General features: G+C 37.2%; 2 protein-coding genes across 2 annotated transcripts; one reads left to right on the plus strand and one right to left on the minus strand.

The window, feature by feature from the left end:
* The first annotated feature begins 544 nt into the window (after positions 1-544).
* Positions 545-8430, plus strand: LOC101164888 (serine hydroxymethyltransferase, mitochondrial). Its single transcript, XM_004070347.5, has 12 exons — positions 545-777; positions 1768-1971; positions 3315-3394; positions 3533-3733; positions 4392-4473; positions 4585-4707; positions 4807-4946; positions 5033-5195; positions 6099-6198; positions 7296-7451; positions 7631-7738; positions 7878-8430. Exons 1-12 carry the CDS (start codon positions 676-678, stop codon positions 8003-8005), a joined length of 1587 nt encoding a protein of 528 aa, XP_004070395.2. The 5' UTR covers positions 545-675; the 3' UTR covers positions 8006-8430.
* Positions 8431-8706: 276 nt separating this feature from the next.
* ndufa4l2a (NDUFA4 mitochondrial complex associated like 2a) lies at positions 8707-16615 on the minus strand. Its single transcript, XM_004070346.4, has 4 exons — positions 16428-16615; positions 12825-12910; positions 11751-11811; positions 8707-11609 (listed from the first exon to the last, which is right to left on the minus strand). The coding sequence occupies exons 1-4, from the start codon at positions 16470-16472 to the stop codon at positions 11553-11555; spliced, it is 249 nt and encodes an 82-aa protein (XP_004070394.1). The 5' UTR covers positions 16473-16615; the 3' UTR covers positions 8707-11552.
* Positions 16616-19696: the final 3081 nt, after the last annotated feature.

Here is a 19696-nt window from a genome sequence, read left to right on the forward strand (position 1 = left end):
GACCCATCATCTGAAAAACAGCAGACTTTTAGTGTGTTAAAATTGGATATCAGACGTTTTTCCACCGTTTACACATAGAAAATAGTTTTTGTGATTTTTTTGGAGTGTGACCATATAGCACCAATATGTGAGTAAGTAAGAAGCGGGGTACATCTTTCACAGTTTATCCTGAAGCCATAAAAGACAATCAGACGTGCACAACTGACTCTGGAGGACATATATCCCTACTTTGCACTGCATGTGAGGGTTTGGTCAAAGGAGCCAGTTGGAGCATTTGGATTAAGCCCACAAACACAGAGTTTTCTAAATGTACACAAAAGCCTCAGTCTTTTAACCAGAAGCTTCCTGCTGCTTTCAAACCAAACTACCAAAAATCTCCAACATAAATTAATTAAATAAAAAACACCACAGATTTCACTTGTAACAAATGCGTTTTTAGCTCAAGGATAAAATAAACTGTACATTTTTGAGAGCATAGTTATCACAAAATGTGTGTGCGCGTGTGTTTTTTTTATTTTTCAGTTCTCTTTTCAAACATAAAACTATTGTACGCTTGTAAATTTCAACGGAGGTTATTCTTGAAGATCAGAGACGGACTGAGATGAAAAACATTGTTCACTTAAGTAATCGTTTTTATCAGTGAGGGAAAGCGCGCATGCTCCTGACTGATCCAGTATGATCTGCCCTCACACTCTTTGCACTTTGGAACTTTTCACTTTTCCCAAGAGCTCAACCGTCACAACTATGTTTTCTCTGTCACTGCTGAAGACATTGAGGGTAAGAACATTATGACAAAAGTTTATATCACAGAATATACTGCTTGTATCTATATTTTTAACCAAACATGCCCTGATTACTGTAAATGTGGCCAGCCTGTCATTTAACCCATAAGAACCCAAACGCAATTTTTGTAAAAAAAAGTAATTATGTGTATTTTACGGCAAACTAAGTGGACCACAGAATCCATTTCTGATATTTTTCTGTTACACTGATATCACCATGGGTTCTTATGGGTTAAGCTTACCTCAGGATTGTCTGCTTTCAAGATGCATGGATTTCTAGTGTAGTTATGTTTGTTGCAGAAAGGTATGTTTTTCCTCAAATCCTTTTCTGTTGAATGAAACCCTGATGTGTGCAATACTGTTATGCAAGATAATGAATACCAAAGATGAAAGGCTTACTTTCACCTGCATTTTTTCTCAACAGTAATGTGTCTTTTAGAAGTAGCACACTGTTGCACAACAATCACACAAGTGCAAGCCAGCTTCAACTAACCTGACCTCAAACCGCTTCCATGTATTTTTCAAGTCCAAGGTTTCCCATAACTACTCCTTTGAATAACGTGTTTGGGTTTTTACTGCCTTTTATTTACTGCCTTTTTTTTCAGACATCAAAGGTACATTATCCATACTCCCTTATTTTCAAACCTTCATCGAAAGCCCTATAATTCTGAGTAACAAAATGATGTTCAAATTCTTATGAAGTTTAAAAAACACCAGAGGATTGATCTTGGAACAAAAAAACCCCCAGAAAAACAGAACTCTTGGGAAGCAAGCTCTGTTTAGCTGATTTGAAATACAATACCGAGTTCTGATTAAAATTTATCACCAGGAGCAAAAAAGTAAAGCATCCCATTTGTCTTCCCACTCCACACTTACATCCTGTGTTAAAAAGCAGAGCACAGAGTACAGGGAGGTTTGTTCCCAGCTCATCAATGAAAATCTGTGAGTCACATTGTTTTTCTGTGTTGATCCACTGCCCATGCAGCAGCGCCTCCTCACCAGGCTTTCAGGAGTTTTGGGGACAGAGGGGCACTTCAGTGCAAGCTCACGCAGGCGAGGCCTCAGCAGCGGCAGCAGCAGTGGGTGGACGGGACAGGAAAGCTTGGCCCAGGATGATCCAGAGATGTGGAGTCTCCTGCAGCAAGAAAAGGATAGGCAGTGCCGAGGGCTGGAGCTCATCGCGTCAGAGGTGAGAAGAAATATAGTGAAAAGAGGAGAGAGCTCCCAATTATGGGTGATGGGAAGGGGGATGGAGTTGCTCCATGCCAATGGAGCAACTCAGAGGTGAATTTCTGATAAACTACTGTTGAAACTATGTCTTAAAAAGCATTTTGATTTGGGTGAAAACGGCATGATCATAATTAAAAGACCACTGAAAACGCTTTGAAAAAAGATCAAAAGATGATTGGAGTGGGTCTTTAAATGTTTTAGTTCTAGCTCTGACTGTTGTAGGTGTGAAAGCAGTCATAGCATGTTGGTCCTATCCTACACAACAATTGGAACATCAGGCTCTAAGGTGGATTATTTCTTTGGCTTGCTTGACTCATATCAAACATAAAGGACACCACTCATTCATTTATGTTGATGAATATATAAAGAAATGCGTCTAGCATCTTGCTTGCAAACAAGGTAACAGTCATTCACGCAGAATGGGCGTTTTTTTTGTCAGAGCTGATCATTTTAAATTCTGTATTGAAAATATGGCAGAGCATTCTCAGAATCATATAAGGAAGTAAAAGTAAGAACACAGGAGAAACAAAAATAAACAGCTCAATAGTATGGCTTTTTTGTGTATGTTTTTTTTCTTTGGAGTCCAAAGGTTTGCTTTAGTTCCATATTTTGCAATTTACTAATTTATTTAAAGCTAAAGGGAAAGAAGCTAGTTCTGTTTTTTTTTCCAGAAAGTTATGAAGCTTTTACTTTATGACTTCCAAAAGACTGTCATTTTTATGCAGATGTGCTGTCAGTCAGTGTCCCTGCAGGCCAATTCCTAGATGAGAGGTCTGTGTTTTTTAGATTCATTATTTTCCAAATGCCCTCAAAAGATCCTGTTATCTTTGTCTCTTCTTCTCATTGATCTTTATGTTTTGAGATAAGATGAAAGAGAAAGAAAGTCACTTTTGAGTGTTGGAATAATGGACAGAAAAGTCAGAAGGGTTTCATTTGAGGGAGGGAATTAGTTTAAAACTAGACTGAGAGATCCCTGATAGGTAACAGGTTTAGTGTTATAATGAGGCAGAGAAGGTGGCAGGGAATGATTGAGAAAAGGAGTTAGCCAAAAAATGAGCTGAAGTGAGAGTGGAAGAAAATTGGGGCAAGAATGAAATTTCATTTGCATACATTTTCTTTTCTCACACAAATGGGTTTGAAAAAAGTCTTCAACAATATAAGGGTTTATATATACAGAGCCTTATATCAAACCTTCATTTGTTTTTGCAGCAAATCAGCTTAACATGTCAGTGAGATTGCATGAAAAGCAGCGATTAAAGTAAAATGGGCAACTCTTAACAGTTACTCTGTTTTTCCCACCAGAACTTCTGCAGCCGTGCAGCCCTCGAGGCACAAGGCTCCTGTCTGAACAATAAATACTCTGAGGGATACCCAGGGCAAAGGTAAAGCAAAAATATTCACAATTTCAAAACATGCAACGTCCGGTTTTGTTAAGGGAAATGCTGTTCAGAGGAGCAAGAAGTAAGAAATAATACATGCTTTGTTCATCAAATCATTTCAGTTTGTTTATCATCTCTCAGGTACTACGGAGGAGCAGAAGTTGTTGATCAGATCGAGCTGCTGTGTCAGCAACGAGCGCTCAGTGTTTTTGGTCTGGACCCAAACCTTTGGGGTGTCAATGTCCAGCCATACTCAGGATCCCCTGCAAACTTTGCAGCCTACACTGCTGTGCTGCAGCCCCATGACCGCATCATGGGCCTCGATCTCCCAGATGGAGGACAGTAAGTAAAAGTTTTACGTTCTTTTTAGAAACATTAAAATTTAGAATAATACCAATGTGCATTTAGCTGCTTGTGCAACACTGAAAAAGTTTACAAATCAAGATTTATGCATGAAAGTTCTTACTTAACACATATTTATTTCAAAATGCAATTTTTTTGACATTAAGTTTAAAAAATATGCATTATTATTTCTACAGAACTCACTTTGCATTTTTATTTGGAACATTCTTGGTTCACAATTCTAAAAAGACAAATCAAAGTGATTGTTTATACACTACTTTTTATACATGGTAACACAAAGTGCTGTACACAAAAAAAATAAACAAAGGGAAATGAATACAAGAAAATAAATAAAAGACCTTAATCCCACCCATCTCCACAAAACACACACTCCATTTCCACACTCTTTAAATCTGTGGAAACAGGTTTTGGACATCAGGCTGCGCTTTGAGTCAAGGAATAGTCTATAAAGTCAGTGAATGAACAAGAACACTACAAATTAATGTTTTCTTGATTGAGCAATAAAATACAAAAACATAAATAAAGTGGAAGATGAGTGAAACCATATTTTTGAAGTAGGAAGAAAAAGTTTGCATTTCTGACACCCATGCAGCTCCTCAAACTGACACGCACACTTTGCTCCACATCTTTCTTTCAGCCTCACTCACGGCTACATGACAAACAACAAGAGAATATCAGCCACCTCCATTTACTTTGAATCCACACCGTACAAGCTGGATGTGAGTAGTTTGTGAGTAGAAACATCCTAAGCTTATAAAAAATGAATAATAAATACCAAACCTATATGAGGCCATGTTTTTTATTGTCTGTGCTTCTCTTTAATGTCTCAGCCTCAGACAGGTCTAATTGACTATGAAATGTTGGAAAAGGTTGCCCGTCTCTTCAGACCTAAAGTCATCATTGCAGGAACCAGTGCTTATGCTCGCCTCATTGACTACTTCCGTATGAAGAAGGTTCCTCCAATTTTTTTTCATTTTAAACATGAATGCTGGAAAGAAAACATAAGAAAAAGTGTATTAACAGTAAAGTGAGTCAGTCTGTGTGTCTTTCAGCTGTGTGAGGAGGTAAATGCTTACCTGCTGGCTGACATGGCTCACATCAGCGGCCTGGTGGCAGCTGGAGCTGTTCCCTCTCCTTTTCAGCATGCCGACTTGGTCACCACAACGACCCATAAGTCCCTTCGTGGATCAAGGTGAGGGCTTGGATGATTACCGTTTGGAAAGCAACAGAGGGTTGGGATTAATGCTAAGCTAAAATTTTGTTTTCTTCCCTTTTCAGGGCGGGTATGATTTTCTATCGGAAAGGCGTGCGGTCCGTGGATGCAAAAGGCCGGAAAGTTCTCTATGACCTGCAGGACAGAGTGAACTTTGCTGTGTTCCCATCACTTCAAGGAGGACCACATAATCATGCCATTGCTGGAGTTGCAGTTGCCCTCAAACAGGTTCTGATATTCAACAATATTTGATTGGCATTCAGCCAAAAGTTGGGCACAATAATGGGAATCGTCCAACATTTGTTTTCTGGATTTGACCCATCCTCTCAAGGACCTGTGAGCTGCAGCCCCCCTTTTTTAGTATAACCCAACCGTAGATTTGAACCACTGGCTGTATAATATCTAACGGGACGAATTGTGTTTGACGTCACCCATAGACAAGTCCTTGCTTCTGGTTCCAACTAAATGAACTCAATTCAGTCACCAATTTTTTGTGATTCGTCCATCGACATGTTGGAACCAGCCACCCCCAGTAAGCTGTGCTTGGTCCGTCTACATTTCAATGGCAACGACTCTCTCCAATCAGGAGTGAGTACATTAGAAGGCCACACCCCTTCCGCTGAAAGCTGGCTTGGGAGAATCTGTCAATGAAACGTTTCGAACATTCAATGTGAGGCCACCTACTTTAATGGAGGTTTAGTGTTACAATGAGGCAGAGAAGGTGGCAGGGAATGATTAAGCTACAGCAAAAGTATCATGAAAAAATATCATGAAAAAAATTAAGATTAGCAAGAACACTTTAATAAAAGGTAGTAGAGCTAGAATGGTTATTCTGACTAACATGATGACTGAGTAATAGCTGTTTATTTGTCATTAGAAGTCTATGGGACTTCGGCTTTTTGGTATCAATAATTGGACCCACAATCTCCCAGTTTTAGGTCTATACCACCATAGGCTACCGAGCTGGTTAACAGGCAGCACATCATATTGAAAAATATTCAAGGAAATTGAAACTGAGGAGCCAGTTTAATATCAGCAGCTCATGTATAAACAATGCGCTCCCAGAGTGGATGTCATCTGAAGTGTTCTATAAGGTATTTCTCTCATGCAGCCTAATTTCTGTCTCTGTAGGCTTCCACTCCCATGTTCAAAGAGTACATCGCTCAAGTGTTGCTTAATTCCAAAGCTATGGCTAATGCTTTACTGAAGAAAGGTTACACCCTTGTGTCAGGTACTAAGTTGATTTAAATTTGAATCTTCAAAAATACATTTCTTTCTCCGTTTATAACATTGGGCTCTGGTTTTGCTTCTTTTCTACCTTTTTGCATTTGATGCAACAGCTTTTTCCTTTTCTTTAAATACCACCTTCAATTAAATTTATGTTTTTGGTGTTTTGAACATGTTCTTGTAGCATTTTTCTGATGATGGAGGACATATATTCAGAAAATTAAGTTAAAAATTACATTTCTGAGTGTTTCTTTACTCAAATCATTGTGAATCAGGAGCAGACAGGAAAAAAAATGCTGTTTGAAAAAGCTTATAGTTGTGACGTGGAAGCCACAATCAGTGGGCCACTGTCACAAAACGGGCAGACGGCTGGTTCCAATTGCAGCAGGTTTATTAGCTCAGCTAAATGTCCACAAACCTAAATCCGGATCAGGCAGACAGGGGTCAATAATGAGCATGGGAGCATCAGAGAAAAAACAGGAGTAGTCAGGATCCAGACGAGATTCGCGGCAGGCAAACAGAGTCAAAAGCTGTGTGGATGCTACACGCCAACAACTCGGCCCACAACTCAGAGGCAAATTTTTAACCAGCTACTGCGGCTCTGTAGAAATGATCTCCAAGAAAACAATACTGGTTTTTGATTTGGGCAAAAAATGGCACAAATAGATTTTAAAGATCACTGGAAACGCTTTGACTATAGCTTAAAAAATGATCGGAGTGGGTCTTCAGGGTCATGTGTATTTTTGTTAAAAGGCTTTAGAAAGATCCTCTTAAAATGTATTAGATAGTTGACAACACATGTAAGCAATGTATATTACAAATCTTAAAAGCAATGAAAAACTAATTAGCTTAAGCTGAGCTAACATTTGAGCTAACCATCTATATTTGTAGTCACAGGGCCCCAGTTAAGCAGAAATACCTGCTGTGGTAGCTTAAAATGTGCTGTCTACACATGTGGATGCCAGATCTTAAGAGGTTAAAGGTTTGAAAAGAAATTGAATGGAGCAGCAGTTTCTTTTATCCCTTAAGATGAACCGAACCTGAACGGAAGTTAACCATAAACCAAACAAACACGCTCTCTTCACCCTCTAAATCTCTCAGGTGGAACAGACAATCACCTGGTCTTGGTTGACCTTCGACCTCGTGGGATAGATGGTGCTCGAGTTGAAAGAGTCTTGGAGCTGGTCTCCATCACCGCCAACAAGAACACCTGTCCCGGGGATAAGAGCGCACTCACTCCAGGAGGACTCAGGCTCGGCATGTTCACAAATATTGTTGCTTTGCTTCAGTTACAATTCAGATAAACAAATGACAGTTTATATTTCATACGTTTCTTGAACTTAACTTTTTTTCACATGTGAATGAGCTATGTAAGCGTGAGGAGCAAAGACTTTCTGATACTTTTTTGACACTAATCTTTCGTCACCTTTGTGCAGGAACACCAGCTCTGACCTCACGAGGACTAAAAGAAGCCGACTTTGAAAAGGTTGTAGATTTTATTGATGAAGGGATTCAGATTGCCTTAGACATTAAAAAGAAAACAGGTGAGATAATTTCTCAACTTTGTTTGAATTTGATGCTTTTTTTTTCAAAGCTGCTGCTTTGTAGTGTGTTTATAGATTCATCTTATTCTAACTTGCAATTTACTTAATCAAATGTTTGTAACTTTCTTTCATAAATCAGGAAATTTGGCCAGCTTCAAATCCTTCCTGGTGGAGGACACCAACACAGTATCCACCATGGCAGAGGTCCGCCAGCAGGTGGAGCTGTTTGCAAGACCCTTTCCCATGCCAGGATTTAAGGACCATTAAAAATTAATAAACATTAGGATACTATTCCCCAATGACATTGAAGCTGTAATATAACTAAACCTGCATATTTTGATCATGCTTTTATTTGCCAATGCCTTTATATTTGTAATGACACACTGATGATTTATGTGCAAAATGTTAAAATACATACAGATACAAATCCTGATATTTAAAATAAAAGAATGTGCATTTTTATGACATAAAGTAAGACCTTAACATAATAAATCAAGACATCTTTGTAATTTTTTACATTATAATAAGCTTATTTTAATTAATGCAATGTGAGCAGCTTTAGTGTTATGGGAGATGTCACCATTCATGTGTTCACTAACAAATGGAACCTTAGAGTCCAACATGGTTGATTGCTGTAAGAACAGTTACTAAACTTAAATCTACATGAGTTCAAATAAAGATTTATCTTCACAGGCATGTTTCTGATTGTTTAAAGTTGACATAATAATTTATGCAACAATAGTAGGATGTATCTTTGACAATACTGGTGCACCGTTAGCAGACACGCTAATAGTAAAAACTAAAAATAAAGACTGATGTCATGAAGACCTTTTTTCACAGTATCACAATATCTTAAAATTGTGTTTACAAATACATTTTTGAAGCCAATTATTCAGTTGAGTTGATTTATATTCATATGAAAAGCTGTTGCAAGTTGTAAAATAAAATAAAAACACAACAGCAATATGTGCTTTGTTATAATTTAAAGTTTGCTTACTTTTATTTTTAATATATTTGCGGCCATGTTACAGATTTGAGGCAGACAGTCTGTATTTGGAGAAACAAGGGGAATGCAGGCTTTAGAAAGGTCAGGAGCTGGAATTTCCTGCAGTCATTTCCTCATAGTAGCCACTTTAGGGAATACTTTACTAGAAAAGGAAAACAAAACGGATCCTTTATAAGCATTGGCGACGATGCAACAGGAAGACAGATGTTTTTGCTCTTTGCACTTCAAACAGATTTACATTTGAATGAAATCAATGAGCAGATTTTACACTCTTGCTCACAAGTATAAACTTCAGTAAAACAGTAGGAGATGAACCCATTAAATAAATAAATTCAACCTCAATGACAAGTTGGTTTCATGATGTACAGGAAATTCTTCATTGTCTTCATTAAACTTTAGGACTTGCAGCTTCAACATTTCCTCCCCTACTGCTCTTCTCTGCTCATGCATTTTTGTACTTTCAACACATAAAGGTTTTGGCTTTCTTTGTAATTCACTTTGGGATAAAAAAAAGTTATTTTACATTTGATGTATTTATTTGTGATCTTGAGAGAAGCTTTGCATTTGCACACAAAGTGCTTAACAAAGCAGCACTAAACAAGCGTTAAATTTCAAGCGCTGCTGCTCCCTTTCTAAGCCCTGGTTATTCAGCCCCAATAGTTGGACTTTAGTCAGACTGCTTTGTTTTCTGCCAGGCATTTGATCAAGTTCTTCCATTTCTGAGTTGCATCTGCTCCTCCCAGAGGAATTCCTCCTCTCAACATCCCAGGTCAGACAATTGTCTGTTTGTATGTCGGCTTTCAGAAAACCAACCCTAATACACAAACTTTGCTGCAGAAAAACAAATAATCTCCTTCAGTTTAGCCTCTTTCTCACCACCAACAAATACTATGAGCGTGATTTTTAAGAGGCTTTATTAAAACCGTTTGCACTCCCTTACCCCAGGTCACATGACATCCTACACTACAAACTATTTGATACTTGCAAAGGCTTAAAATCTTGTTTTTACACAGTCACAAATTTTTACCAGGTTTTATGTTGTTTAAACTTTTGTTTGCTGTAAACATTTTCAAAACTAGCACAGTTGAGAGCTAGGCTCAAGAAATAAGGAAATTATTTCTGAAATGAGTCAATTGTTTCGCTCCAAACCATTGACAATAACAGAAAACCTTGATCTAAGACTTAAAAACCTTAAATTGCTTTATTTAAGATTTTTTTTTAAAGATATCTGAATGCATTTTATTAAACAGACTTAGTTCATAAAGTGGAGAAACCACAAATAAACCTCTCAGACAATTTTTAACATTGAACACAGGTTTGAAGGCGATGTGAGGATTTACTAAGATGGCCAATCTCGTGCTAAGGTCATATTCACATTTTGTTCTAAAATAAATCATATCAACTTATTACACTAGTTTATTGACACTCTAATCAAAATGAACTCAGAAAATATAAACCAGTTAAATTGGACTAGCAAAAAAATACTTATTAGGCAGTGAAAGTTCATTTTTTAAGTGATTCTATTTAACAGTTAGCTTTTTAGATTATTTTTCACTTTTTGAATGTTTGTTTCTAAATCTTTTATCAGATTTTTGAAGCAATAATGACTTGCTGCATGGAAAGATAATTGCACTATTTTCTACTCCTAAGTGTTCTTTTCCTATTTTTAGGCTAACTCTTTTGTGGTGTATGTTTGGTGCAGTTACTGTGATATTTTGAGAATATTTTTGATGCTTCTTTGAATGTATAAGGTTGTAAAATGATGAACAACAACATGTTGTTTTAAAGACATCCCATATGTGGCATCCAGGATGTTGGACGAAGCATTTTAAAATGCCATGCACATGAATGCAAACTTCTGCTAAACACTTTTTAGCTGCTACAGCTAATACTGACCATAAACATCCCATGTCACACAGGTACACACATGCTGTTCTGCACGTATAATGAGGGCATCTGAGCTGAATTCACAGCAGCAAGTCTCCAGAAGAGTGACACCTGCACCGAGGAAAGATAGATGTGCTCCACTGCAGTCACTGAGCATGTGGAAAAAGATCTTTTTCTCATCCAGTTCTGTGCAGGTGTTTTTAAGACAACTTTCCAACAAAACCTGGAAACTGACAGAGAAAATCATTTAATAAAAGCATCCAGCTTAATTACTGTACCATTTTTTCAGGACTAACTGAAGTTAGTGGCAGCTGAACTTACAGACGTGTGTCAATCATAAAATGAACTCAGCTCCCAAAGATTCACTCAGTAATAAAGCTCAACAGGACTGAAACATTTTATACCAGCTGGCATAATTCAGTTTCCTGACTTTCCAGGAATGTGGTGACAACTTATAACTCCAGGAGAAGGAAACAACATGTTCTGTCGAACAGTTTCCCACACTGTTATGGCTCTCTAAAACATTTACATGATTAAATATTATTTTTCATGTTTGTTTTTTCTGCTTTTCTACTGATTTGTGGGAACTTTTAGAACACGACTTTTAGAACAAAGACTGAAATTCTTTGACATTTTAATGATATTAGCTAAACTTATGTTCATTATGGTGTAAATGAGTAAATGAGGCAGAAACATTAGTATGGAAAGCAACTTATAATCTGTCACGTGGGTTTGAAAGTCTTAGTCACTTCAGTAAGTTTACCAGCCCATCTTTAAAATGTCACAGCCTCAGAAATACGAATGTGATCAAACACCTTCTAACCTGTGCATGTCTGAAAAACGGAAAAAATGGAATTTGACCCTAGATAAGAACTCTTTTTAATTTTATTTTATAAATATTTTTGAATTGGTATGTTAGAATTAAAACTCAGGTCCGTCCTTCTTCAGATTTTTGTAGTCCGTGGTGATGGCCACAAACTGCAAAAAAAAAAAATGTTGATATTCAGTTGAAGCTTAAAAAATTAAAATAATTTTTTTGACAGCCCTTAATGTCTAAAACAACACAGCTGAAGTTTAGCTTGTAAACACTTATTACAAACTCATGCATGTTTGTTGTACCTTGTACTGGTATGTGGGGTCCAGCTTATTCCATGGTTCAGGGTTGCTGGTCTTATTCCAGCTACACATGCAAAAAGATACTCAGAGTTATGGCAAATTCTAATCTTTAACATCTAAAATAAGGTAACAGTACCACTCCTGTTCCTGGAATTGCTTCTCACAAAGAAACTATCAAAAAACAGAAGAAAATGTACAATTTTAGGACATTAATTCAATTCAATTCTATTTTATTTGTATGGCCCAAATTCACAACAACAGTCGTCTCGATGGACTCCGTATCGGTAATTGAAAAAGTGAAACATAAACTCAAAAGGATCATGAATACATAGAGTTCAATAGGAAAATACTAAATTGAACTAACAAACTAGACTAAGCTATACTGGCATCTCTGCCCCTAGACCCCCCTTCGCGATAAGGAAAAACTCCTAAAAAACGGATTCTGGAAAAAAACGAAGAAACCTCAGTGGTGCCCACATGAAGGAGGGGATCCTTAATGTCCTTAATGTCCATTAAGGACATTAAGGTAGGCTGCATATAACTCCATATGGAAAGCAAAATCTGTAGAAATGCATGCAGGAGGTGGGTTAATATGAAATTCCAAGTTAACAAAAGCTCTCACAAAACAAAGTTGATATCTCCTCTCCATGACCAAATTTAAACAACTTTTAACATTCAAGTTTTTGTGTGCAAGTATTTGTAGTTTAATCATCATTTAAGGAATTCTTCTTCCGTTAGGTCCAGTTATTAATCCTCTGTCAAGTTTTGACCTCAGTTTATTAGACGTCTGCATTGTAAAGTTATATGTATTTTAGAAAAATTGATCAATTGATCTATCAGAAGATTTTTGTTTGTTTTTTTCTTTTTTGGAACAAATAATCTCATCAGTAGATGGTTAACAAAATGTAAAAAATGTTTGAATGTGTGCCTTCAATTTGGTTTTCTATGTTCCTTGAGTGATTTACCATGTTCTAAACTAATCACAAAACAGTTTCTTTTGTTGTCTGTGTCTGACCTGGACCTGCATTTTTTTGTTAAAAAATCATGAAAGATAAGTTTAAATGTGAATATCCTTACGTGACATGGGGTCCTCTGGCCAGCCGGATCAGATATAAGGAAGCTCCGCCCATTCCCAAGCAGATAAAGAAGAACTGGGGGATGAGCTGGAGAGAGACAGGAATACCCAAAACATAAAGTTGTGTTTTGACTGGACATTGTTTACTCCTGGATACAAAGTGTGATTGGAGGCTTGCAGTGTACAGTTATGCACTGACACATACTATGATTTTAGCCTCAGTGTTTACTGTGAGGATCTTTTGTGCCAGGGCTTTCTGGCTTGGTCGGTGGTTGTTGCTGCAGTTATTGCCCTTGCTGAGGGGCAGCTGGAGTTCAACATCGTATCCTATTACTGTCCCGGTCTGGGACACACTGTTTCCTCACAGCAAAGCGAAGCCTTAAGTTTCTTTTAGAAGTTACTTTTATGAGTTTTCATTAGTTGGGGGGTCGTGAGTCATGTGTTAACAGAGGGGAGAGGGGAGGGCAAAGGATGGGTTGTGTTTTTATTGTAATACCTGATTCTGTTTTTAAATGTAAAAGCCTCAGCTGTGCAATGCCTGAGAAGCGCTTTTTATAAATAAGTTTTAATTTGATTTGTAATTGATTAACAGGTTTTCTGGATTTGCTCATACCTTTTTTATCCATAAGTTTGGCATTTTTAGACCCATGTCAAAACTTTAGAGTCACAACTAACAATCTGACGTCACAGAAATAAGTTTGTTTGTTTTTTTTAAACTGGAAATTTCAAATATAACTTTTTTGTTAAAAATTCAGCATCACATGTAGATGAGTGACTGCAATGGAAATAAAAGGCTCCTTCTCTGCACTGCATCAACCATTTCAGCCTGAGTAAACAGAAAGGAGATTAATTTAAAAAGATTTAAGTGAAGCAAAGAAGCTGAGTTAATATGAAAAATATACATATATATTCAAAGCATTTGCAATATTTCATCATATCATACTCATTCATGAAATATTTTTGCTTAACTCTTCATGTTCATCTGCCTTCATGTTTTTTTAGAAGAAGAAATCTTAATTTGGCCCTGTGTGTCAGCTATATAAAGGTGCTGCACCAACTCAGCAGTTGTGGCAATTAGTTGCTTCCATGAGCTTCTTCACTTTTCATTATTCCACTGAACCTGCTGACACTCAAGCATTATGGAAGGGTGCAATAAGCAGTCATTGAATGCAACCATTTCATGGTACTTCAATGTTTCTTTCTTATGCAACTTCCCATTTTAAATTGCAACGAATTTCAGAGGAACACAGTGTATTTTTGACCTCATTACACAGCTCACAAATAGGAGGACTGCGATTCAGTTTTAAAATGAGAAAGATGCTTGTGACAAATAGAAATCGACATTTCAGATGAACACCTGCTTTAGTAAGGAGAAATTTGTCCTTTGCTGGTCTCCAACTTCTCCTGAATTTAAATAGAGAATGGCCAGAGGACATAAGGACATAAATGCTCTCTCTTTGAAGACCCACTCCAAAGAAAACTGTGTTTTCTTTGTCGTCTGTGTAGAATTTTTCTGATGATGGAGGACATATAAAAAGAAAATTAAGATTAAAACTGTTTTTCTGAGTATTTCTTTAATCAATTTGTGGTGAATCTGGAGCAAATGAACGAGTACCATTGGAAAAAGCCTGTAGCAGTGACGTAGGTGCTACAATCGGTGGGCCACACGCTCCCTGCTCTGCTCCATTCTAAAGCATCCACTTGTAGAGGACTACATCCAAATGCATCTTCATTTTCCTCGTCTAAGCTGCCATTTGCCTCGAAGCTGTACGGCCGGATAGCTCCAATATTGCTTGCCATTCTTGTTGCACCAGTGACGTTAGGTGGAGGTTATGAGGGGATGAAAGCTAGCGGGAGAGCATGTAGACAAAGGGATGATGGGGAAATGATTGCAAGCTTACTCCACACCAACAGTCCCACCTACAAGTCAGAGGCAAATTTCTGATTACCTAGAAAACAATACAGGTTTTGGGGATTTTGGCTAAAAACAGCATAATCACAATTAAAAGACCACTGGGCATATCTTGAAAACAGATCATGATTGGACTGAGACTTTATTGAAATTAAAATGTTGAGCATTAATCAAACCTTAAGTTTTCATATTTCTTCGACCATTGCCTGGTTTTGTGGATTATTTGTTGACCATAACCCTTTTTTCATGTCTTTAGGGCTCTCTGGGATGTCAACAGCATCAATCTTTACAGTCTGAACATCCAAGAGTTTTTTTTTTGCTGCGTGTAATGGTCCAACCCAAACTGACCTGAAGATATCATGATTCGAACATACAAACATTTTGAAATCCTTACTCACAAAACTCATGCAAAACTAAACTTTTTACTTTCACAGACACTGATTTTCTGATCACTATTCCTTCTGGAATCATCACTGAAATGCATTTTTGGTTCTGGATTTCCTGGTGTGAAGTCGAAGTTAAATTTGGTCAGATGTGTTTTGCCTCCTAGCCTTTATCTTCTGTTAGGTGACAAACAAATACCCGACAAATATTGCAAAAATATATACAAACGAATATTGATAATAAATGTTAATTGCAAACTGATTTTTGTGCTTTTTTATTCTTATTATATTTAGCTTTCTAGAAGATCTTAGTTTGAGACTTTAGCTCCAAAAGTGCACTGCTTGGCTCTCTCTGGATCTGTCTCCCTGACCTGGTGTCCATGCAGCTGTCTAACTTTCTGACAGTCTGCCTGATGAAAACTCACAGGCTCCTATAGGCTGTCTCTGTCTCTCCGTCTGTCTGTGTGCTAGGACTTGATCAAGGGGGTTTTGTGGAGTCTCATGGGGATTTGCTCCCCGCAGCGTCTCTCTCTGTCTTTTTCTCAGCTTGTCTGTCAGTCAGGATGATAGGCCATAATAAGGAGTTCTGCCTGAGTCACATAGAGTCTGGCAGAGTCTCACCGCTCCTCTTTAGGGAGGGCAATGATAAGAAGTTAAAACCCTGTCACCCTTCTCTATGACAGCAAAGCTGGTTAAATATTCGGAAATAACTCCTTTCCCGGTGGGAAAAACGGAAGCTTAAAAAAAAAAACATATATATATATATATATTTACAATAACTCATTTTCCAACTGCTAATATTTCATGAGCACAAGATTTGACATTTGTCAGAAGTCACAGAAGTGTTATTTAAGCCTAAGTTGTTCTTTCTGGAGCAACTTAAGTGACTAAATTAGAGCTTAAATGAGATTAGATGACACTAAATTAGACTTCTGATCATGTCTCCTTCTCAGACAGACTGACTAGCCTGAATCTTGGAGACACAGGAGGGAACCATTGAGATGGACTGTGAAGACACACTTTACTGTACACTAAAGGTAAAAAAAGAAGCTTTATTGTTCCCAAAAATATGGAAACTGACAAATCTTTTAATTGAATTTGGATCTACACCCACCACAACATTTAACAAAAAATACAATACAAAAACATGTACTTATCTAATCAATTTAACATATTTCCTAATGAGTCATGAGTGCTTAAAGTCTGTTTATAAACACAAATTTATGGAAATTTATAAAGTGAAAACATTACAAAGTCCCTACTAAAATATTACAATTCATAAATGAACATAAAAAACTGAGTTTACTCACACCAGGATGCTTCTTAGCATGCTCCACTGCTGTTCGGAACATCATAGCTCCAATATACCAGACAAAGTCAAAAGGATGAAATGAAAATACTGAGTCAGTGATGCAGGCCCACAATAGTCACTTAGTTTGCACAGTCATGCATGAACTGGCTCTAGACCTGTTGCTCTTTGAATGTAGAACAAGGAGAAAGGGAGCAGGAGGAGGATCAGGAGAGGAAAGACAAGGGGGAGGAGGGGGAAAAAGAGGCCATTTACAGGACAACTGATTACAACGCATGCTTCTCCCTTGTTGGGTGATTATGTTGCGCTGCACTCTGTTTCACTGTCAAAACTTGAAGATTTTATCCTTGTAGATTCCCATTTCAATATCTGGAGCTCACATGAGCTCCCGTTGCACTATTTGATCAAAAGAAGGTTCCCACAGAGAGCTGTGGGATTTCTCTCCACTATTTCCTTCACTGTTTGTGGTCTTTTGGGAGTTTAGAGGAAATGAAAAGAAGCACAGTGACTTTTCAAAGGCTTCTGGGAACACCCATGAATGTGGAACCATAATAGTTGCTCCGAAAGAAGCACCACATAGCTAATTACTAAATATTACGATTATTTAGGCTTTAAAGATGTTTTGATTTATCAAGTTACATTTTCTTGACAGCAGAACCTCCATTTAATGCCAAATCTTCCTACAATTGTATCGAGCTTTTATAGAAACCTAACATGAATGTTTTTTCTTTACATTTAAAATACTGCTGTAAAATTCCTCTAAATGAGTGTGTTGAAGCAAAACTGAACAGCCATTTGAGGTCAATTACCTCAAATAGTCATTCCGAAATAACGTATTCCAGCTTTTTCTTCCTCTCTAGGATCACAGGGAGCTGGAGTGTGTCCCTGCTGCCACTGGACAGCCCTTCAGTTCATCACAAGGCCACAGAGAAACACAGGAGACCTCATTTAATTGGATGCAAATACAATCCAATTTAGCACATGAAAGCGCCTCTTTCAACCTCACAGATGTTTGAGTCAGCCCTTCACAACCCTGCCAACCCAGATGTCTGCTTGAACAAAACCAGCACAGCTGCTCATGTGATGATCACTCCATAAAATACTCTTATGGACCTCCTTTAATGAATAAATGTCGACTGAAATAAGTAATAATTAACCAATAAAGGCAGACAATATTTTTACATTTTGTTCAACAGAATAAAACAGACATGGATAAAAAAATACAATGTTTAATGTACACTAGATGAATTTAAGCTTGTTATTTTAGCAATCATTATGATTTATTCATTCATTTACAGAATTGTGCCAACATGTCTGTCCAGGCATGTGGACAGATCTCTAAAAGACAGTGACGGATATTCAAGCTCGAAAAGGTGTTGAAATATTAGAGCTCATAAAATGTCAATGAAATCTGTTTCTTCAAGGAGGTTTTGCAAGAAAATATAATTCAGTGAAAAAAATTCCCTGAAGGGCAAAACTTTTTCCTGTAAGTTGACTCGATGAGATTTTACTCAAAACACCAAGTCCTTACCAGGCAAAGTGATTTCTAGACTTTTGGTAGAGCTCATACGAGATATTAAATAATGTAAATGTTTTGATTTGTCTGCAAACAAGGGACATCGGTGAGTGCACAATTCTCTAAAAGATCATCATGCAGAATACTTGTTCAGAACTTGTTGACTTTTTCCTCCATAAAACCTTTAAATTAGGGGAAATGACATACATATTGAAAAGACACAAAATGAGATGAGATTAGAATACAACTCAGGTTATATAGCATTAGAAGTTTTTAAAAGGGTCATGTGGAGTTTTGTCTCTCATCCAAAGGGCTTTAAGGCAAGCTGCCTTCAACTTAAAAAAACGAAATCCCCCAAAAAACATATTAAGAACTTTTTCTGCTATAAAAGTATCCTGAATGAATAAGAGACTTGAAATACAACTCTGGTAAATTTATAGATTTACTCATGTTAAAGTTGATTTTATTTAGAATTTCATTAATGTGTTTCAAAGTGGTAAAAAAAAGAATCGAAATTTTATTTTCCAAATTAATATTAGACTAAATACAAAACCATCCAGTTGTGAATAATGAACATCTTTTAACAAATTTGAAATAAATCACTTAAAAGGAAAAGCTCCTGTTGTGTTTTATGAAAATAATCTGAATCTTTTTATATCAGAGCAATTATTGCAAGAAAATACCAAAAAAACTCGTAACTCAGAAGTTTAAGATGCTCCTGCTGGATCCTCCATGTTCTCCACACTTGCAGATGATAAAGTATTTTAGGACCTCTTAAGATCAGATCATCTTTGAATTATTTTAAATTTTATAAGTACGAGAAAGGTCTAATAAAGTACAGAATTAGCCTCAGTTGGACTTAATTATAAAATCAATCTTTAATGAAGCACTAACTAATATTTTTTATATCTTCAATCCATTTAATATCTTTTAAAACCTTGTTATAAGCATAGATTGTTGCTTTGTTGGCCCTGTGCTGCCTTCTCATCTCAGACTAAAGCCAGAGGAGAGGGTTAAACAAAGCTGGATCATCCTTTAATATACAGTTTGAAAAGTTCAGAAATAAATTGCTTAAAAGTTGCTTACAATAGGACCTGGGTGCGTCACAGATACTATTTAGGTCATTTTCTTCTCTCCCTTTCCACAGTGTGTCTGATGCTCCTGTTGACCCACTAACTAGACGGCAGAAAACAAATTAGTCCTCTTGTTTGGATGCTGCCCAACTCTCTGGTTCCACCAGTATACAGGCGTGCAATGGTCCTTGTTGACCATGTAACACCTGCAGGAGCAACTAGGATTTTCTAAATCTGGGTTTGCGTGTGAACACGCCACACTGACCTGAGGAAAAGCAGCCACTGGCTTAACCTCGCCACAGTTTACGACACAATGCCATTAGAGGTCTGCTGGGTTAATAAAATGCACAGGGAGCTATAATGTGAAAGACGACTGTGGGACAGACTTTAGACTCTAACATAATTTAGCTAGATTTGAAGCTATACTCACTCTCTCATTACCGTTAGTGGATTATCTGTGGACTGACAACTAATCAGGACAAGGAATATTATGTTTGAATGGGTTTATAAGAACAGAATTTACACTAAAACTGACAGCATTGAGACAAGTTGTTCAACAATTACAAATAAATCAAAACTGTCAGAATTTAATAATAAAAATGGATTGGGTTTATCTTCGCTTTTCCAGCCACTCAAAGTGCTTACAACAAGTCCATTATTCACTCACTCCTCATTCACAGT

The sequence above is a fragment of the Oryzias latipes genome, chromosome 7, assembly GCF_053564925.1.
Source record: "Oryzias latipes strain Hd-rR chromosome 7, Olatipes_Hd-rR_3.1".
In the NCBI taxonomy this organism is placed as follows: Eukaryota; Metazoa; Chordata; class Actinopteri; order Beloniformes; family Adrianichthyidae; genus Oryzias; species Oryzias latipes.